This window comes from Arachis ipaensis, chromosome B7 (assembly GCF_059453495.1).
Source record: "Arachis ipaensis isolate K30076 ecotype BB chromosome B7, ASM5945349v1, whole genome shotgun sequence".
NCBI lineage: Eukaryota > Viridiplantae > Streptophyta > Magnoliopsida > Fabales > Fabaceae > Arachis > Arachis ipaensis.
The window spans coordinates 10,362,063-10,384,733 of NC_142442.1; the positions used below are offsets into that span (position 1 = coordinate 10,362,063).

The 22,671-nt window shown below is 32.2% G+C and overlaps 2 protein-coding genes across 4 annotated transcripts; one reads left to right on the top strand and one right to left on the bottom strand.

Moving 5' to 3' along the window:
* The first annotated feature begins 2,929 nt into the window (after nt 1–2,929).
* LOC107609795 (sm-like protein LSM6A) lies at nt 2,930–5,046 on the top strand. 3 transcript variants are annotated; one of them, XM_088494142.1, is made up of 4 exons: nt 2,930–3,088; nt 3,188–3,330; nt 4,633–4,746; nt 4,849–5,046. In XM_088494142.1, exons 2-4 carry the CDS (start codon nt 3,198–3,200, stop codon nt 4,893–4,895), a joined length of 294 nt encoding a protein of 97 aa, XP_088350268.1. In that variant the 5' UTR covers nt 2,930–3,088; nt 3,188–3,197; the 3' UTR covers nt 4,896–5,046. The 3 variants fall into 3 exon arrangements, with proteins under 3 accessions (XP_088350268.1, XP_088350269.1, XP_088350270.1); XM_088494143.1 differs by having other exon boundaries at nt 2,947–3,088; nt 3,176–3,330; XM_088494144.1 differs by having other exon boundaries at nt 2,950–3,088; nt 3,191–3,330.
* Nucleotides 5,047–6,238: 1,192 nt separating this feature from the next.
* On the bottom strand, nt 6,239–10,350 carry LOC107609151 (phosphoinositide phospholipase C 2). The gene is made up of 9 exons (XM_016310999.3): nt 9,800–10,350; nt 9,078–9,274; nt 8,819–8,954; nt 8,477–8,743; nt 8,150–8,382; nt 7,797–7,914; nt 7,367–7,519; nt 7,184–7,270; nt 6,239–6,713 (listed from the first exon to the last, which is right to left on the bottom strand). The coding sequence occupies exons 1-9, from the start codon at nt 10,103–10,105 to the stop codon at nt 6,420–6,422; spliced, it is 1,791 nt and encodes a 596-aa protein (XP_016166485.1). The 5' UTR covers nt 10,106–10,350; the 3' UTR covers nt 6,239–6,419.
* Between the last annotated feature and the right edge of the window lie 12,321 nt (nt 10,351–22,671).

Sequence of the window (22,671 nt, forward strand, 5' to 3'; positions counted from 1 at the left end):
TGAAAAATGATGTGGCGTTACATGTTTCTAAATGCCTAACTTGTCATAAAGTCAAGATTGAACACCAAAGGCCAGCGGTAACCCTTCAACCTTTGGAAATTCCACAGTGGAAATGGGAAAGCATTGCTATAGATTTTGTACTAGGCTTACCAAGGACTCGGACAGGTTGTGATGCTATTTGGGTGGTTATAGACCGACTGACCAAGTCAGCTCATTTTCTGCCTATTTGGATAAGTTGTTCTATGGAGGAGTTGGCGCACTTATATATAAAGGAGATTGTGAAGTTACATGGCGTACATTCCACCATTGTATCGGATAGAGATCCTCACTTTATATCACGGTTCTGGGGTGCTTTTCAGCGAGCTTTTGGCACTCAATTATGCCTAAGCACCGCCTATCATCCTCAGACGGATGGCCAATCAGAAAGAACAATCCAAACCTTGGAAGACATGTTAAGAGCTTGTGTTTTGGATCAACCGGCGAGCTGGGATCGATATATGCTTTTGGTAGAATTTGCTTATAACAATAGCTATCATGCGAGTATTGGAATGGCTCCATATGAGGCTTTGTATGGAAGAAAATTCCAGTCTCCATTATGTTGGTATAAGGCAGGAGAAAGGAGTTTGATAGGACCTGAAATGGTAAGTGAAACCACTGAGCAAATAAAGAGAATCTGGAGTCGAATGCTTGAGGCTCAGAGCCGTCAAAAGAGCTATGATGACCGAAGACGGAAGCCTTTAGAATTTGAAGAAGGAGAACACGTCTTCCTGAAGGTTACTTCGACCACTGGAATAGGGAGGTCCATCAAAACCAAGAAGTTAAATCCCCGTTACATTGGGCCGTTTGAAATCCTGAAGAGAATTGGACCAGTGGCGTATAGGATCGCGTTACCACCATATCTTTCGAACCTGCATGACGTGTTCCACGTATCGCAGCTTCCTAAATACACTTTTGATTCTAGTCATGTCCTAGAGCCGGAATCAGTCCAAGTCAGAGAAGATCTGACGCTCCCAATAACTCCGGTTAGGATTGATGATACCATCATCAAGCGTCTACGCGGAAAGGAGGTTTTCTTGGTGAAAGTAGCTTGGAGTCGGGCTGGTATTGAAGAACATACCTCGGAGCCTGAATCAGAGATGCGGAAGAACTACCCACACCTCTTTTCAGGTAACTCACTCTGAATTTTGAGGACAAAATTCCTAATTAGGTGGGTAGGATGTAAACCTCGCTAAAATCGGTAAATAATTAGTTAATAAATTAAATTTTTATTTGGAAAGCTAAAAATACAAAACTAATATCAAAATGGGATAGAGCTTGTCGAAATGAGAATTTTGATACCAATTTCGAAAATTTGGCCCAAAATCGGACCGAAAGGACTGAATCGGTTGGACCGGGGTCCAAACCGAACCCGTGGGTCCAACCGGACCCATAATTAAAAAGCTTCTTCTTCATCATTTTTCACCATCGTTGCAAACATATTGGGAGGAGAAGGAGCTTCCCTAACCCTCACCTTTCCTTCTCACTACCATAACTCCTCCGTCTGGGCTCCGATCGCCGCACCGTTCGCAGCCACGCACTCAGCGCGCCAAGCTCTACCTTTCTATCTGAACAATTTCACTGGTAAGCCTCCTATTAGGTTCAGAATCTCTATCCCTCTTTCTTTAGTAAACTTGAAAACCTATGGTGAATCTTGTCCAATTTTTGTGTTCTAGGTTCAAGTTAGCTTCTGGAACTTCTGGGCTCAAGTTATTGAGCATATGGGTATGGTAAGAACATCCTAACCCTAGCTCAATCTTGTATTTGTAATGGAAAACTGAATTGGAACATACATATACATATATATATATATATATATGTTCACTCAATAATAATAATAATAATAATAATAATAATAATAATAATAATAATAATAATAATAATATTCAATAAAATTATTAGAGATTATTCTACAAAAAATTCAAGGTTGAAATCATTTGATATTTTTGTATTTAATATAATCAAAAGATATCATATTTTAAAAAATATGTTTGTATTAAAAGAAAATATTTTAATTTGGATTTCAAAGTATCATTATTTACCTTACTTGTTTCTAACGAAAAAAGTATATTAATATGTTGGTATCATGGTCCACATGTACAAAGCTAAGTTAATAATAATAAATGTTGACATATAGTAAAAATAAAATGGATCGGACAGAGAAAAATGTTGGGATTGATCTGTGTATTAATTTTTCTTGGGGAGTAAAATGTCTGCTTTTAAAATTTTTAGAGAGTGATTTGGATAATTACTCTACCAGAAAATAAACTGAAGACTTATTTATTTATCTACCAGAATAAAACCTTAAGTATTGTGTTGTGTATTAATTTTTTTTTTACTGAAATATTCATTTTTAAAATTTTTGGGAACTAATTTAAATAATTACTCTTATCTCGATAATTGATTCTGTATTTAATTTTTAATATAAATTTAATATAGTTGAATAAAAATTATAAATTTAACGATAATTAATAATTTATTTGATTATTATACAAAATTTTTATTGTTGTGAGAGAGGACAAAAAGTTGGTGACATATAAGAAATGAAATGAAATTGTTGGAGATAAATAAAAGGTAGAGCATTTTTTTCCCATTAATATTTGTGAATTTTTTAAATATTTTTAATATTTAATTTTATTTTTAAAATTTTAATTTGTATTAAAATTATCTCTAGATATTAATTCTATTTAAAATATTAATGATAAAACTAAAAAAGTACGAAAATAATTTTAATATAAATTAAAAATATTAAAAATAAAATTAAATAAAAAATATTAAAAATTAAATTAAATAAAATTAAATGTTTAAGATATTTAGTCACCAAAAAAAAAATGTTTAAGATATTTTTAAAAAAAAATAACTAATTAAACAAAAAAACCTACCTTTTAAAAAAAAAGAAGAGAGAGAATTGTTGGTGTTAGGGTTTCTTACAATTTTTCAAATCAGTTGGCTCGTTCACAGCACTCTCACTCTCAGCCTTCTTTCTCCCTCCGCGGTAGCCGCTCCGACGACCACCGTCTCCCCACTCTGTATACCTGACGGCGCAGTATTTGTAAGTCCCCACTTCTTATCCCTTTATTCATTTTATTTTCGTGAGAGGTACTCCCTTTCTTTTCGTTTCATTTGATTTGAATTGAAGAGCGGTGTGCAGAAGATAGAAGATGAGTGGAGTAGAGAAAGAAAAAGAGAAGGAGAAAGGATCATCAGGAACCACTAAAACCCCTGCCGATTTCCTCAAATCCATTCGCGGCCGCCCCGTTGTCGTTAAGCTCAATTCCGGCGTTGATTATCGTGGTTCGTAATCTCAATTTCATTTTCTTTATATTATAACGCTAACTGCAATTTCCTTAGAAATTCGCTTTCTATTAGTTAAAAATTCCACGTTGAATACACGGTTGAGTTCTTTTTGTTAACGTGACAATACATCGAAAATGTATCTGTAAAATTTATTTACATTGATTAATTTGCCATGAAGGTCCTAGCTAGATTCCAGGAAACAGTGTAATTATCATGTGGAAATTAGTTACCTCTTTCCTCTTGTGGTTTGTTTGTGGTATCTCTTAGTGTGTATACTTGCATAGTTTCATCTTTAGGCTTGGATGTTTAGTTAGATAAAGCTATGGTGGAGTTAGTTTATTATTGAGCTGGATTTGTTAGTTAGGCGGTTATTTGGTCAACATGTGTATAACTCGAGGTTATAGTTTCATTAATAAAGTGAACCAATTGATTCATTTCGCACTCGCTCTTTGTGAAATGAACTCTGTCTATTGTGGAATCCATGGCCCTTGGCTCCTTGAACTTTATAAGTATAATTTAAGAGCATAATCGTAAAGGAATATCAACTGATCATGGTACTCACTCTGTACAATTGTTATTAGTCACCGTGAAAAATTTGGTACGTCTTTGAATCAACACATCTAAATACGTTTAGAGCAATCCAAAGATGCACCGGATTTACAGTGACAAATAGAAAGGAATGTTGGGAGTCTTCACAACACATGGAAAATGAGTTTTCCCAAGACACAGAATCGTATGTGGATCACTAGTAATTGAAACTCATGTTGATAGGACAAATGGAAGTTGTTTTTCATCTGGTGGAGATTCATGTGTTGGTTTCTAGGCCGAGCTTATATTAGATTCCTGGGTAGTGGGTAGCATATGAGCACTCAGCATAAACAAGGTAGTACCTGCTTGTCGATATAGATATTAGATATATCTAATACTAAGAGTCTCTTTTGATGTAGACTATATGTTGGTTTACATTATTTATGAACAATTGGTTCAAGTCATTGAATTTCTCCCCCACAAATTTTACATTTTTACTCTATGAAGATTAATACTTGAAGATCGTACAACAACATCCCACTAGGTGGGTTCGGCTATATGGATCAAACCACACCATTGCACTCTATTATATATCGTGTTTACAATGAGATTGCTTACACGTAGAATACTTGAAAGATCATAGTTTGCAATATTTACAAAATTCCCAATGTTAGATTAGAGCAGTTGAATGTTACTATCATGATTCATGAATTTATTCTATGCTTGTGTACGGAGACGAATTAAATTGACTCGTTGTGGTTACTTTTGCAGGTATCCTAGCTTGTCTAGATGGCTATATGAATATTGCAATGGAACAGACAGAGGAGTATGTCAATGGCCAACTGAAGAACAAATATGGCGACGCCTTCATTCGAGGGAATAATGGTATGCTTGAAGTATGATGTTATTGAATTATAATTGTCCATAATATGATTGATATATGATTGTAAAAATAATTGAAATTGCTGGGAATTTTCCCTGATGCAGTTCTGTACATTAGTACTTCAAAGAGGACTCTAGCAGAAGGAGCTTAGCAAGAGCAGCAGGATTCCAGAACGTTTTGATTTTGGAATACACTTTCTTTGTTCAGTTATAGTTTTTCAGCAGAACTATATAAAAGTATGGATTTTAACTTATGTTCAAATCATGATTTAATATTAAAGATCATGTTTAAATGTAATTCAATGCAATATTTCCAAATATGTTGAAAGATGTTGAAGCTTAGTTTGCAATTTCTTTATCAACGTTTCTTCAAAATTGGAATTCGAAAATGGTATATGACCCTTTTTTTGGGGGAGGGAATGGTAATGTCTAATACGACCTTTAAAATTTGAATTTTATTTATTGCAAGTACATGTAAAATAATATGATAAAGAAGAGTTCTGTTCAGATTTTTTAATTTGCAAAATTATGATCAAGAACAAGTCGTATTAAAATAAAATGAAAGGGTAAAGCACAAGAGTTGAGCGATTGGTAGGTATCAGGTACAATTGACCGCATTTATTTATTGTCAACAAAAACTGAGATTCAATAAATGTTTCTTTCAAATACGTTTTACTTTTCATATCATGATTACTGAAAGACCATCATGAACTATGATGTAATAGAAAAAGAGCAAGTGAGAAGCAGAAAGAATCAATAACCGTGGTGAGAAGTGAGGAACATCTTATAGAACTAGTCAAAGTAGCTGTGTAAAGCAAGGGTCACAAGTGAATGGAAAAATTATCTTAATATAAATATGGAATTAGCTTTAGCTATTCTGTGATTTAAATGTATATTTTAAAAAGATAATAATAAAAATATTTTAAGTTTCAATACATTCAATGTGTTGAAAATATAAAAAAAAAATTATAAAACTTTTAATAAAATAATTTTTATGATATTTTTAAAATGTCTTTACATATATACGTTAAATAATAGTATATATATTTAAGCGATAAGCCAAGAAAAGTTAGCACATCTGACAAAAGGCTCGAAATATAGATTTCATGAATACAAATTGATCATGTTCAAAATATTTTTCCATTTTCAATTCGTTAAATACATTAAAAATTTTAAAAGCAAATTTATTATCTTTTGACCTAGTGTTCTTAAAACGCTAAATTTTGATGTAAATAATGCACTTGCATCATTACAGATTTACTATATATTGTGCTTTTCATTATTTTTCTTTTTGTCTAACATAAAATTAGACATATCAACACGTCATTTGATTTAGATGTATGAAGGTGTATCTAAAAACTTTAATTTTTTTTTTTTAGAAAACATAATTGGATTAGGAAGATACTTGTGTTGTGTGGATCAGTGTGAGTAATGATGAACACAATTTAACTAACTTTCCTTGCTTCATAGAATTTAGGCCACAGGAATTATAGTATTTCCCATCAAATCACAATTTCTTATTACGGTAGAAACTTGCACTGTTCAGGACATAACACACCAACATACCTCATTTCTCAAAAGCATTATTCACAACACCATTCAACTGCTACATACAAACTCTTACCTGAACATATTTTGATCGCTATACACAATGTAGGCAAGAAGGATCCACAAAATCAATAAAATTCAAAGCGCATAAGAAGCTTCACAGTGTTGTATTTGTCTCCCTTGCGGCTATACAGTGGAACGGCTCGAATGCCGCTTCTTAGCTCCCAAACAGGTAGGCATGATTGGCCACCAAAGTCATCCTTCTCAGACATATCGTACTCGTGAACCTCAATTCGAAGCAGTGAAAGTTCCGGAACAGTTAATGGGAACTCGAAAGTTTCGTTCCAAGAAGGCACCCAGTTATCCTCTATCGCCTTAGTTCTTCTCATGACGGTATCATCAGGGACTCCAGCAATCCCCACCTGAATCAAATGAGCAAAAATGAACAGCTTATCAATGAACTCAGTGAACAAATAGTTTAGTTTCTTCATAGATAACACTCACATGAAGATGCCTTAATGTGAAAATAATAGTAAAAAATGAGGATGATTTGACATATTTGACTAAACTGTCATCTAGCAGTTCTCATCTATCATCTTCACATGAAGACAACTGCACATGAGTTTTCATCTTCTTTATATTATATCGACCGTGTAAGAGAATTAGTGAATATGCAAGTGTAAGAATATGAAAGTGCATTGACATGTACTGTTAAAGAGTTTAACTTAAGACATTGTTAGTTTAAAACTCTTTTACATTAACACTTAATCAGTTGCTGCTACATAAATAAAAGTAGTTTCCTTTCTAGATAGGGAAAGTTGTTGCTATTTAAGGATTCCCCAAGTTTAGAGATTGAATACGAGGAGTGATCTAATAGATAATCTTAACTTACTCTTGTGTAAAAATCTGGAGGTGAGTATTGATCAAAGTGTGTATGCTTGAAATCATAATACCATCCTTCTCCCATATAAACAGTCACCTGAATAACAATAACAAAAGCATTACCTTCTTGTTAGCACTAAGCTTTGACTCTTGGAGGCGGCAACTGATACTTGATAGACAAAATGCGCCTTACCTTCAAAGTAGTCTTCACAGGTAACTTCGCTTTAGGATCGAAGATCTCACCATTTGGACCATTCTTTAACAGAAAATCTGGTTTTTTAACATAACCACACCCTCCATTGGCTTTGAACATTCCGTACATCAACCAAAGAGATCTACCGTATCCCTGTTATGAAACCATCCACAATGAAAACTGACTCATATTTCGAACATGATCCGATATTTCAAGTCACTTTGCTAGAAGTTAAATCATATGTTTAGTATAAATTTGTTTGAAGCTGGAAAGTTATATCTATATCACCATGCACCTCTAAGTAGAACAACGAACTAATGGACCCGTGCCAGAATTAAAATACATAGCAATGGTTAAGTTCCTTAAAGTATGGAAAATATAAATAGTGTGGACCAGCATGAGATGAAGAAGAAGAGAAAGAAATAGAAACCTGCATGTTAAATGCAACCATTTGAGCCCCATGCATCCATCCAATTAATGGGTTATAATTTGATGAATCGATGCGAGTACCTTTTGGATACACCCTTAATATATTCCGCTGCGTAAACCTATAGTAAATCGACAATGACAAATCATTTTTAAGAAAAAAAAACCTCTCTTTTTCATTTGTACGCACAACAGAGACATAAATTTTATTCAAACAACAATTGAACAAGCAACAAGGGGAAAGAAAAGTTGAACAGAACTAAAGAAGTAGTTAAGCAGTATATATAAATTCAAATTTGACTACATTTACATAAAAATGAAGAATTGTAGTTAAAAGTCAAAACATTTAACTGATACCTGACAATTTCTTTTCCATAAGTCATAGCAGCCTTTTCAAGTTGTTGCTCACTTAAACTTAGACGTGTCACTTTTTCAGGATCCACTTTGAGGCACTCAGTTATGCCACCTTTCGGCTTCCCAGCATGAATGGCAATTAAACGTCTATATTCTGAAGCTTCGTTGTGGTGTGATGACTTATCACCTTCTTCGAGATCTTCCTCGCCATCGAAATTTTCTTCATCCTCATTGTCCTAAATATGCCACGACCATAAATCCATTGACAAGTCTCCCTTACAGAATTAAATGCAGGGGCAATATATGTACATCATTTGTGTAGTGTCAAACCTTGTAATCAGCAATAGTTCCACCTTTCAAGCTTGGGACTTCCTTCCCCCAAGCTTCATCATCGCCTGAAACCTTTCGCTGCTTTGGATTGTCCCCTGAAGCTTTTTCCTGCGGTGGATCATCGACTTTGTCCTTTGCCTCAAGGTACTCTTTAGGCGGTTTGGTTGATATAATGATCCTCCTTTTAAGTGATTCAGGAGAAGGGAATTCCTTCAAGGCTTCTGATCCAGGAGAAAATAGTATTTCCCCAAATGTTTGAGCTACCATCTAAAATTTGGAGAAAGTCGTCAACTATAAGAATGTAAGCACTTTGAATTCTGATAAAAACTCTGAGTAACTAACCTCGGCTACTTTAGCCTGAAGATCCGGAGTAAGGTGGTCTTCCAATGTTATTACAACTGGATACTCTGATGCAACAAAGGCATGTTCTTTGATAGAATTCAAACATCTGATAAGCTCAACCGGAGTAGTCAATGTCCTATATTAAGAATAGATATTGATGTGAACAAATGATATTCAAAATTTTCAGGAGAACAGCAATACATTGATATAGTATCATGATAATTTATCTACGCTTGTTCTTAAAGAGAAAATTTTCAACCTTCCGTGAAGAACATCGATATTATCCTTCGATGCATTAGGCCAAATGTCTAATTCAATGACCCTTACACCTCTCTCCAGTGCCTTTATGATGGGGATATCACTGCAGTCACTGCTAAGTTGATTCCCAGTTAGATAGGAATTATGTCCGGTATATATGAAATAATGGGACAAGGGTAAATTCATGTCATGGTGAACCTGCAGTAGAAGGAACAAAACAATTGCACAAAGAAGCATAGTCAGAACAAGAGAATTCCTATAAATATACATGAAACAATACAACATGGTGTACCATATCCAACAACAATGCCTTATTCTAACAAAGACAGATTCTCACCTTTTATTGCCAATCCTAACAGGTAAATAATTGACCAAAATCATAGAATTTGCATCAAATCCAAGTTACTATAAACTGAGCTAAAATACACCTTAACTAATCTCTCTCACTTTCCATAAAAGTCAAAACAACAGTTACACTAAGAAAATTACCAAATTTTCAAGTAAGAGACCAAACTTTAGGAAACATCAAAAGATCATATATGTACAAAGACTCGAGTGTATACAAAAACAAAGACTATAAACTAAAATGTAAAATCCAATCTAACAAGAGTAATACTCCCCAATTGGAAAGCAAAGAATGGAAAATCCAAGGTCGTTGACTTCAACAATTGACCTAGAATAGTCCAAAAACAGAAACAGCCAAAACAATGAAAGAAGAATTACTCCAAGAGAAGGAAGCAAGGGAAGGTTGGAGTCACTGAAGAGATATTTGAAGAAAGCATCGAGATTGAGACCCTTTCGATGGAAATGCTTGAGGCTATCGATGATGGCTTGAGCTTCTTCTTCAGTGGCGTTTTGTTGGCACTGAACCTCAACCATGAACTTCTGAAGGTGCGAAGCTGTCATGAGCTCGTTGTCGTCTGAGTATTTTCCGAACAGAGACTTGATCTCCGGCGGTGCCTCCGCCGCCGCAAGCTTGAAGCGCCGCCGGCAGCAGAAGCACACGCTGTACGTCTGTTTGGATGACATATTCGGAATTCTAAATTCTCCTCCTCCTCTTCTTCTTCTTGAGAGAGAGAGAGAGAGAGAGAGAGAGAGAGAGAGAAATGGTTGAGCTTGTTAAGATTGTTAATAAATGATGGAAGAAGAAGAAGAAGAAGAAGAAGGGTGTTGGGTGAGTGAGTTATGTTGTGAGTGAGTGCCAACTAGCTTTACTCTCTTTCTCTCTTTCTCTCTGCATTAACATTCATCGCATGTCTTATTTTTTACACATGGGGATTCATGGGGAGGGATCCTCTCCGTCCTTAACAAAAATTGAGAGCGTAAAGTATGGTCTTTAATCTTTTATTATATTTTTTTATATTTATTTTTTATCTTATTTATAAAATTAATAATAAAAAATTATATTTTATTTTTTTAATTATTAAAAAAAATTGAGAAGATCCATTTTTAAAATTCATGTGTTATTTTTTTTATTTGTATATTAAAATTAATTATGATATATTTACATATAAATATATAAATTATTTAATTTATTTTTAATATAAATTTTATATTAATAATTAATTTTAATATATATTTAATATAATTATATTTTGTTATTATTAAAAATGTTAATAATTTTTAGACAAATCTTATTTAGTACAAAATTTTAAAACTTTTAACAAATCTTAAAATCATAGTTCCATTTAAAGAAACAATATAATGTGGCCGACTGATTTATCTATCAAATAAAAAAATTAAAGAAAAATACTATGAGTTAATAATTTTAGTAAAATAAATTAATTAGTATATATTATTTTAAATATTAAATAAATGTAAGAAAAAAATATTAGTTAATTATCATAGTTAATTAATATTTTGTGTTTAAAATATAAAAATTCTATAAAAAGCGAAATTATGCTTTTTGTTTAAAGTATGTAAGTCACCAAAAAAAAGTATATTAACATAATTTAAAATTTTGGATTAGGTATTTTTATTTAGATCAGGAACTTGCATTGGAACTTGGAACACTATTTATTTCTTTTTCCTTATATAATCTAAGATAAGATATGACATATTGATATATTAAAATGTTTTATACAATGATTTAATTAAATTTATTCTTTAGATCATTTATGTGATAGGTAGTAAAAATAATTGTTATTAATGTGAATATATATAATAGAATATGTGTGTAAAACACATTTTTATATTGATGATCATGGTGTGTATATATATAATTAAGATCAAATATCTCTAAAATAAAAATTTAATAAAATTAAAAAATTGTAATAACTCTTAAATCAAAGTATGTAATACAGTAATAGAACTCAAACTAATAAAAATTATAAAATTAATTATGGTTAAACTCTCTTTTTTATTTATTAATTTTCTCAATTTAGAGAATTTTTTTCATAGAATTTAGGCCTAGTAATAATAATATATAATTAACATTAACTTGATAAATGTTTAGTTTTCATTTTAATTTGACGTAAATGTTTTCTTGCCCAAGCTTCCAAGTCTCCAAGATAATAGTTTAGAAATATTGAAAATGATGTATTAATAACTAGATATTTTAATTTAATTGTGTGGTAACATGATCGTCGAATATGGTAAAGCATCTTACAGTTATTATTACTAAAAGTAATATTATTGTTACTAAAGTTAAGATTAAATTCTATAAGGAAAAATATAGGGAGCCAATGAAATATTTGTACAATGCATATAATAGAGATTTAGAGAGTATTAGAGATATAATTATTAGTATTATTTTTTTTATCAACGTAAGCTTTTTGGAATGAGTGGTATCATGATATAGTATCAAAATTCTAAATTTGAAAGGTCTAAAATTCGATTTTTAGTAAACTCCAAAATTAGTTTAAATTTTTTGGATGAATGATTTTATGATATGAGATGTTTATACTCATTCTATAATTGTTTGCGTTATTTTAAGTCAAATTCCGCTTTTCTTGGCTAACTATTTTAATTTTGGCGTTTATATATATATATACACAATTACACACTGATTTTGGGGTTTCGTACTGAGAGTTATAGTTGAAAACTACAAGGTCTAGGTCAACTGATGGCCACCCTATGTTTTTTTTACTGTGAAAACGTTCTTCATGATCATTGATTTTAACTTTTTCTAATAAATAATTATCATCAAGATGATGATGTGTCCTGTTCCATTTGAATGTGATATTAATTTTTAATGAGAGATTAGTTTTCCAGATGCCAACAAATGACTATTGATGTAAGCAATGATAAATCTCGAAACCATAATTACGCAATGGAAGCATTTGCTGTAAGGGAGTGTCAAAATGGATAACGTTTATGATGTGGAATCACTTTTATATGTGATTTTATATTCGCATATGCCATGCATGACGATATTTAATTTTGTTTATATTTAATTTAAAAAGGTAACCAAGTGGGTCATGTATTTATATATAAGTTGCAACTTTCTAACCTTTCAATTGTAATGTTGGTATAACCACCATATAGCTTATTTCATTTTTCTTAAGACAAACCAAGAAGTCTTTTTTTTTTCTTCTTTTTAATCCTACTTGTTGATTGACGTCTTAAATTCATAAATTTTTTTATTATTATTTATCAAAAAAGACAAAAAATTAGTTAAGATATCAAAGAATAATTAAATAAGACAATTTTAATCACTATATATAAGAATAAATCATTTCATACTTATAGTATGTGCCGCAAGACTTCTCAAATACTAGCTAGTTAGAAAAATAAAATATCATTATCCGTTATACGTGATATTCTGTTAGATATATAATTATTTAAATTTATTTATTTATGTTTGGTCACTTAATTTTTAGAAGAGATGATTCGAGATAATATTATTTAATTTTATACAAATTTGTACATAAATTTTAATTTAATTTTTTAAATTTTAATTATATTTATTTAGTTTATAAATTTTATAAACATGATTCACATATATACATTAGTCCTTCGAATAATTTATAGCAAACAAATGTTAATAAAATGTTAATGTGAATATTAAATAGTTAGATCTCCTAAAAATGACATCATTTTTATTTTAGCGTTTAAATAATCTAAAATAATGTTATATCACTTGTTTTAGAAGGAAATAAAATATTTAAATTAACACCAAAACAAATGATACGTGTTATTTTTGGATTATGACATCGTTTTTAGGAATTTAATGTAATATTTAATTGTTTATATCAGTATTTCATTAACGTTTGATTATTAAAAATTGTCTCAAAAATAAATAGAAATCACCTTTGCAAAATTTAAAAACTAACTAAAAACAATTAAAATTTTAAAATATAATTTAAGATTCGACCAAATTAATATTATCTCGAGACTATTCACAACAATAATGATATAGTTAAGCATACATGTTAATTTATTATTATTATTATTATTATTATTATTATTATTATTATTATTATTATTATTATTATTATTATCCGAACAAATGTTTCAATTTTGAGATTCTTTTGATATTTTCTATCACACATACTAAGCACTAATTTGTTATGATCATGTTAAGTATATATTAAAATTATGGTTATTAAAATTAGTTATTAAAAATAGTTATTAATATAAAATATAAATTAAAATATAAAATATATATTAAAAATAAATTAAATTGTACATATATTTATATAAAAATACATAATAATTAATTTTAATATATAAATAATATTCTTAAATTTATTATATATCTAAATTTTTTTCAAGAATCAATTATTAATCAGTAATTTAATGTATATATAAAACAGAATTTAAACTTCTAACAATTATTTAAATGAATAAATAAACTGATTATTTAACCCATCCAAATTAATTAATTCAATTATAAGATTTATTAAGCGGAATATGGACAGCAAATTGGAAAGGATAATCTAACAATTTAGATATAGGGTTACGTTTTCTGCTCAACGAAGGATTGTAGGAAATTAAATGAACAGTTTGAAACTTCTTCGATAATCTTGTCACAATAATTGTCAAAACATACATAAGCATATGTAAAGGTTTTATATACAAAAGTATCTACATTACTACATATATATGGTCAATTAAGTACTGTGTCAACTAATTAAATGATGTGCTTGAGTACAATAGATCTTGATCATGCACATAACTTTGTTTCATATTCATAACTGAATAATGATCTGATCTTTCGTATGATAGTTTTCGTAGGCGTACGTTTATGGTACGTATCTGAGAATAAGGAACATATATAGTTAATTTAATTATTGCTATAAAACTTTTATTGATAAGAAAATATGTAAGATTCTGTAACTATAATTTAACCCTAGGATGGAAGTGTGCCAATATTTAATTAAAAAAAAAGTTATGCATAATTTGATCAAATTTAAGCCTCCTTATTACCATTTTCTTTCATGTTAGCAACCTCTGCGGCTAAATAAAAGAAAACGTCATTTTTTTTAAATATCTTTTTTTCTTTTTTTTTTCTTTCTTTCATGTATGATTGGTCTTGAAGAAGCAAATAATTGTGATTGTGATGGGTAATAAGTGTAGGGATGCATTTGTGGGATACGAATTTGTTTGCATCATTGATTCATTTCTATGATATTGGTTCATTCATCGCAAAACTTTGAACACACACATATATAGGGGCCACCACGTTAATTGCTATACCACTCACTGGTCTTTTTCATTTCCAACTTTGATTTCTTCCTAAACATTATACTTTTTTCTTTTTATTTTATTTTATTTTCAAACTTTTTAAATATTAATTTATTTTCCCACCCACTCACTGTTCTTCATTAATTGTAGTATTTTTTATGCACTAAACATTTAATTTAATAACTTTTAATAAAGTTAAATAAGTTTTAAAAAATTTAAATATCTTTAAACTAATAATAATTCTTGTGTTATATATATATATATATATTCAAAGTTGGCTTATATTATATTCTTGGATAGAGAAATACGTACATTCATAGACGAAAAATATATTTTTTTTTATAAGATAATGCTAGATAACCAATAACTTTTTTGAATAACATGAACAATCACCAATCAAATTAAAATATACTACACCTCTAAATTATCCACCTAAATCTTAATATTAGAATAATCATCTGCACACCTAGTAAAATAAACATCCAATATATTAATTGTTCACATTATTTAATATTTTTATTGTCGATCTATACTTTTCCTTTTATATATATATATATATATATATATACTTTTGTTTCCCACTTGCACTTAGCTTCCCCAAAATCTAATGTTTTGTCACTTCAGTATTTTTGCTTTCAATGAAATGTATGGCATAAAAAAATTATATATTATTGATTTTCTTAGCCTTAAGTCTTGCTATCACACTACAAGAAAAAAGGTCTGTCGGTACCCTTTTTTCTTGTCACACTTTTAAAGCGTGCCCAAAAGTGGTCTATGGGCACGCTTTTGCGAGGGTGGCCATTGATTTGGGATTTGGTCACGCTTTTTTTAGCCACGCTTGAAAAGCGTGGCCATAGAGAAAAATCGGCACGCTTTTATGAGGGTGGCTACTGATTTGTGATTCGGCCACGCTTTTTTTTGTCACGCTTGAAAAGCGTGGCCATAGAGAGAAACTGGCATGCTTGAAAAGCGTGGCTAGTTAGTTTTTCAATGGTCACCTTTTTAAAGCGTGCCCATATCTTATGTTTATTTGGGCACCTTACAAAAGCGTACCGATAGAGTTCCCTCCTTCCAAAATTTAGTTTTCCACCCATTTTTTTCACACTTCACTTTTTTTTTCTAAGTTTTATGTTTTAACCTAGACTAGAAGTGTTGGTTTCGAAAATCACTTCTCACCCTATCTGGCGTCACTCACCCTTCTCATCTCTAAACCCTAACTCCCTCTCCCAACAACGCCGCTGTCTCCCTCTCTCAACCCGTCACAACCCCTCCCTCCAACCCGTCGCAGCACCTACATCCATCCCTCCCTTGTCGCTCATGCCCCACGCCGCCGTCTCCCTCTCTCACGCGTGGCGCCAACCATCAGTACCACTCGTCAGCGCAACTCATCAGCGCCACTCGTCAGCGGCAACCTGTCAGCGCCAACCGTCATTCTGCTAGTGCCGACATCTTTTGTGTTTATAAGAAATGATTGGTGGCATCTCCGTCGAGCTTGGCGTCGGATGCATCGCTGGCGTCAGCGGTAAAGATTCGATTCATGGTTTAGAGTTTCTCTGAAGTCGCTGCTTGAAAGGTTCGATTTCTTGCCCCTCGTCTTGCTTGAAACCATCGTGAAGAATTGCGAGAAGGCTTTCTCTGAAGTCGCTGCTGAGAGGGTTCTTGATGATATGGTTAGGTTAATTGACGATCCTCAAACTGTTTTAATAACCGCAACAAGGCTTTGATCATGATTGAGGCTTGAGGCGAATCCACCATCGAGCTTCACTATCTCCCTGTTTACGAAGAAACTTACAAGGTACTACTACCTTTTTTTTCCTATTTCATGCATATCTGCTTCATTGTTAAGTTGAAGTCAAGGGACAATTTCTGATAATCATATCATGCCTAGAAACTCAAAATCCTAGGCTAAATTGATTGGGTTAGTTACTAGCTCTAGCTGTTGAATTTGCTAGTGTGGGTTATTATTAGTGTTATTGTTGATTGCTTGTTTCCATTTTGTGGTTGAGTCTGAAATCAAAGGGTATTCGGTTCCCTGGCTGTCACAACGAGAGCTTGGCGCCTATTTTCACTCCTCCGCGTTCGGTGTCTGAGGTTGAACTTGATCTTCCACGCCAGACTCAGCATGATGATATTCCTGTGCAGAGTTTTACTCCTGAACAAACTAAGGAAGCTTTTGATGTTGCTAGAAACAGCATTGAACTTCTTTCTACTGTGTTGTCTTCTCCACAACAAGATGTCTTGCAGGTAGATTTTATATATTTAGTTTGGTGTAATATTTGTTAGTATATATAGAAATATGCGTGATAGTGGAAGCATATGTGCACACAGTAGGGTCCAAATTAATTAAAGGTTCCACTATGGAATTAGGTGTCTCTTGTACCTGGGTGAGTGAACAAACTCAGCTTTCATTCATGTGCCTTGTTCAAAATGGGACTTTTTTATGCTATGGAAGCTTTATAATGTGCCTACATGATTGTATAGTTTCTGTTTTGTGAGGCTGTGTCTGTGTTCGTCTTTGGTAAGTGTCTGTGTCTCTGTTCTTTTTGTCGGTGGCTTTTTCTTACTATTGATTGGAACTGGTTTTTTCTCTTTTTTTTTTGGTGTCTTTCTCTGTTTGTTCTTGATTCATGCGTAGTAATTGAATTTTTTATTAGAGACTATTAATACCAAATTATAATTGTCTCAATATGTGACTCACACTACTGTTTTGTGATTAAATTTAATCTTAGTAATTCTTATCTGATTGAGAAACAATTGTCATTGGCTTGTTTGTAGTATATATAACTATATAGCTCTTAATTCTATGGATTAATTTGGTTGTTGGAGAAATACTAGGTGTTAATTCTAGATATTTCACATTAGATTATTTTGGGAGTGAAGTGTTTATGGGTTGACTTTAGCTCTGTAGAGTGCATGGCTGTAAAAGATTGCTCTTTTTTTCCTGTACAGTAAAGAAGAGATTGCTCTTTTTTCCTATCAACAAGGATGTCTGGGTGTGTTCCATTTGATTTTACTCATGTCTTATTTATTTAATTTTCTCATAGATTCATAAAAAAATGTCACTTTTCTCATAGATTTCATATCTAAAAACTGTCCCTGCTAATGCTTCAGGTATGGATCTCTCCTATTTCAATCTGGGTACATTCCTCTCTTTCTCAAATCCATTGTTTTCAACTTCTCTTTTCTTTTTTCGTCATCGGGTTCACTTCAAAAATGGACTTTTTTTGCCCCGTTATATGGATTCGTGTTCATTATGCTAAGAAAAACTCATGAGTTTTCAGCTTCTCAAATCTGTGTTTAAAACTTTTTTGGGAAGGGAAATGGGTGGTACTGTGGTGATTTAGCTTCATGTGTTTATAAGAGGCAAACTTTTAAGGATATTGTGGGATTTCAAATTCGGAGGGCTTATAGTTAATCATGTTTAACATTTTCTTCTGGTTTTCAGGTAAAGAGTGTTGGTGTTCTGATCTAGCTTGGTACCAAATCCAACGCGTATGAGGTACTATTTCAGTATTTCTTGCTCCCTTCCTTTTCTTTTGGTTCATCATCTTTGTATTAGCAAAAATAGCCAGAAGAAAATGAGAGTGGAAATATTTATTTTTAAATTGATATAATACCCAAAATTAGCTGGTGAATTGGTGATAGCTCTGTCATATTTATTTACTTATTTATTATATATAATTGATAATTGAATTTTTACCTAATAAGATTAGATTATAAGGCCCAGTTATGATTTAAGTAAGAAAACTATTGTATTCCTAGAGATTGAATTTTTCTTCGATTATTTGTATGTACTTTCTAAATAATTTTTCAAATGTTCCAATAAAAAGTTGAATAAAATGCATGAGTTATTTGGCACTTATGAAGAAAATAGCTTATTTTGTCAAACTGAAATCATCTTTAGGGAGCCAAAATGTCATTTTTTTCCCTCTTTCAGAAGGGTCATTTTGTCAAAACTTGAATTTTTTTAAAGCCAAAATGGTAGTTAGTTGATACCCTTTTTTTCATACTCTTAATCTGCAGTGAAGAAGGTCCTGTTTTACTTTGCTTTTGTGCAAGTTGAACTGGTTGCTCCTGCGTAGTTGTGAAGGTATCATGTTTTGCTTTGTTTTTGTGCAAGTTGAACCTTTTGCTAATTGCTATCGTCTCTTGCTTTATTCATTTATTATTATTATTATAGTAATTCTTAAACTATTCGTTCCTGTAGGATTTTGGAGAAGAACATGAAGCCTATAATGTCCTTCAGCACGTTAAAGCTCAATGAGTAATTTCTGGAAATTTCTGTGTGTTTTATAGTGTTGAAAATTATGATTTATTTATCTGTACTTGATGAGAAATTTCTGAAATTTTGAAGATAAAATGGTTGAGTGTGTTTTCATGGCATTTCTTTTAAACTTGTTGTAGGTAAGAAGAATGGGAAGTAAAGAAACTGCATTGATAGTCATGCATGAAGAATATAAAATCCTCAAGTGCTACAAAAATGATAGAAGTTCTTCCAAGAGGGCCATCTCCTTTCTCTAAAGCACAATGCTGTGAGCTACAAGATTCAGCATCATGAGTTCTTGCTTATAAACTGCGAAACTCAACAATATTATGTTTGGATTATTGATATTTATTTTTTAATTTTTTTATTTTCTACACAAAAAATGACAGAGATAGAATAAGTTAATGACTTTTAATAAGTTGTATATGTATTGATATTTTTTATCCCACTGTATTTTATAACTACTTTGGTTATAAGAGATTGATATAGCTAATTTGGTTTGAATTTTATTAATGTAATACTAATTTTTATTAATTAATTTTTTTAAATGATATTCACAGATTTTTGTCAATGTTTTTTATTGTTTTTGGAGTGCATTAGAATTTGAGTACTCAAAGTATATGCCAGATTTTTTTTTAATTTGATAGGGATATAGCCACGCTTTAAAAGCGGAGCAATAGGTCCATGTTTCTTTGACTATTGGCACGCTTCAAAAGTGACACCATATCTTTTACTGTTGGCACGTTTCAAAAGCGTAGCCATATCTTTCATTTTTCGGTACGCTTTTAAAGCGTGCCGATAGGTTAATATATATCGCCACGCTTTTAAGCGTAGCAAGAGTTAAAAGCGTGGCAAAAAAGAAAGCGTGCCGATAGATCTACAAAAGCGTGGCGATAGAGCAACCGGCACGCTCGCAGATGTGACCTTTTTAAAAGTGTACCGATAGCTCAAAAAGCGTGGCGAAAAGCTGTCGGCACCCTTTTTAGCACTTTTCGGCACGCTTTAAAAGCGTGGCAGAAAACTTATTTTCTTGTAGTCAGCACAGTACACCTTGAAATTTTGTATTATGTGTGTCTTTACAATATCTAAGGTGAGATCACATTATTAGGTTATATTTAAATATTTTCAACAATATTTATCTTTTGAAAGACGACTAAGATATATAGTCCTTGCTCCTAACACTACAAGAAAACAGCTCTATTGCCACGCTTTTAAAGCGTGGCGAAAAGCTGAAAAAAGTGTGGCGATAGCTTTTCGCCACGCTTTTTGAGCTACCACCACGCTTTTGAAAGGGTAGCGTATGCAAGCGTGGCGGTTGCTCTATCGCCACGCTTTTGGTGACCTATCGCCACGCTTTTTCTTTTGCCACGCTTTTTACAAATGGCCACCCTTTAAAGCGTGGCCGTATTTGGAAGATGTGGCCACGCTTTAAAAGCGTGGCCATATGGGAGATATGGCCACGCTTTTGAAGCGTGGCAATAGAGAGATATGGCCACACTTTTGAAGCGTGGCGATAGAGAGAGATATGGCCACGCTTTCAAAGCGTGGCGATAGAGAGAGATATGGCCACGCTTTTAAAGCGTAGCCATAGCCAGAGATACAGGCACGCTTTAAAAGCGTGGCAATAGCCTTATAAAATTTAAAAAAAAAAATCCTTTTTCTAATTTTTACCTTCAGCGATACAAAATATAAATTTTTCAGTTCTTTTTTATTACCAAACTTATAAATATAGTATGCAATTTTTATTACAAGACAAATCAAATAATAATTAGTGACATATAATTTTTGCTATAACTGTTTTATACATTAAAAAACTAATACTCAAATACAAAATAAATCTCGAGTTCAAATTCCAAAACTAAAAACTGAAAAAAAATACAGAAACAATACAACTTAAATCCTACAAGCTATAATGCCACTGCAATTTACACTAACTACACTAAATTGAGAACTCAGGTAAAGCCTAATCATCTTGATTGGAGAGAAAACTATAGCTTTTCAGTCCACCTGTTACATCATCTACCACTTCAACAGGTCCTGCATATTAATATATATCAAAATCAGATTAAATCAAACACTATATTTTGAGCTGTTTATATAATTTGGGGGGGGGGGGAAGGGGATGAGAAACTGCTACTGGGCATGACAAGAGAGGGGGATAAAAAAAGAATGATAATTAGAGGAGACCATTACCAAGAATTGCCATCACAGTTCTGAAATCTAGAAGAAGAAAAATGGGAACAGTAAATTAACGCAGATATCATAAAAAGTAGAAAATGGAACAAATGAATAAAGAAAATCCAGATAAATTTAGCTATGCATTCTATCTGATATTGAGCATGAAGATAGAGTTACAGATAGTCCAAAGGATTGGATTGAGCATCTCTTCTGCTAGAATGTACGCATGATCGTGCAATTTCAAGCATGAATTAAACTCCAAGATAATAGCCAAGCGAAAAAGGGGGCAATAAGTACACTAACTACACTAAATTGTTCAAAAACACAAACTACACTAACTCTACAATCAATACACACAAATTCTGCCAAAAATAAAACAGTAAAAACAAATTGAAAATTTGTTTGTCAGGACTTAAATTAGAATTTTGCCTTCTAGCTGAAAAGAACTTTATTCATTTTGGGTCATTTCAGTGGATCTACCTACCAATCTGTATTTAATTCAGCAACAAGGTAACAATTTGAGGGAAAATCTTTACGTTCACAACATACCAGCAGAATCAGTGACCTTTGGAGCAGAGAAGACTGACCAGTCATAAACCAACACGGAAGAAGTGGGAAGGAACATAGGAGCAAAGCAGCACAGGTTGTTTCTAGTTTCCCCAAAATTATGGAAAATCAATAAGCTATTCCTATAAGATAAATTATGGAAAATGCTTATGCTTGTTACTTCCTATCCAAGCAGTTGCTTACAATCTTCGATTGATTATTTACTGAAAACACAGATCTGCAAAAAACTACAGCATAATATTATGATACAATCCTAGTATACTTCATAAAAACCTTCGAAAAATTGAGTTCAATAATTAACAGCATCTGTGGATCAATGTATCTCTGGTACTAACATTACTTAATAAACTAAACAAAAAGCTAATTTTCCCCTGATTCAATGCTGGTGGTAACTTCCTTCAGCAGCAGAAATTGAATAAAACCAAGGACAAACAAATACGCAAACCATATCATAGTTGATTAGTATTTTCCTTATCACAATCCAAATGGTTGAAAAAATAACCTGGAATTCGAGAGGCATAACATAACATCTCAACAGCACTAGGGAACTTGCTTCAAAGTTCAAACTTGAAGATATGCTCATTGACAACAAGCACCTCCCAATTCAATCCATCGAGATGCGAGGTAGCTGGCCCTTTCTTTCTACTTTGCTAAACCCAACTGTCATCAAGGATTTCATCTTCCTTGTGCCAACCACTCTCTGCCTTACAAACCAGCAATTAATGAAAAAAAAATTAATGAAACAGTAACACTTTCACAGCATCTATTTTGGACAATGAAAAAAAATACAATAAACAGCAATCACAAGTCCAGAATTCAACACCAAAACAGCACAATAAACAAAACCAGCCAGCCCTAAACCAGGCAGCTCAGACTATACACTCAACATTAAGAAAGATAAGAACAACCCTAAACCAGGCAGCTCAGAAAATTCTAACCATAACCAAAACCAGCCCTT

What these genes read in the sequence shown, in the direction of transcription:
- LOC107609151 (XM_016310999.3), bottom strand. Translation starts at nt 10,105, where the DNA reads ATGTCATCCAAACAGACGTACAGCGTGTGCTTCTGCTGCCGGCGGCGC. An exon ending in TTCAGGCTAAAGTAGCCGAG is followed by an intron (nt 8,744 to 8,818) that starts GTTAGTTACTCA and finishes TCCAAATTTTAG; the next exon opens with ATGGTAGCTCAAACATTTGG. An exon ending in CTGTGAAGACTACTTTGAAG is followed by an intron (nt 7,271 to 7,366) that starts GTAAGGCGCATT and finishes ATTGTTATTCAG; the next exon opens with GTGACTGTTTATATGGGAGA.
- LOC107609795 (XM_088494142.1), top strand. Translation starts at nt 3,198, where the DNA reads ATGAGTGGAGTAGAGAAAGAAAAAGAGAAGGAGAAAGGATCATCAGGA. An exon ending in TTCCGGCGTTGATTATCGTG is followed by an intron (nt 3,331 to 4,632) that starts GTTCGTAATCTC and finishes TTACTTTTGCAG; the next exon opens with GTATCCTAGCTTGTCTAGAT. An exon ending in CTTCATTCGAGGGAATAATG is followed by an intron (nt 4,747 to 4,848) that starts GTATGCTTGAAG and finishes TCCCTGATGCAG; the next exon opens with TTCTGTACATTAGTACTTCA.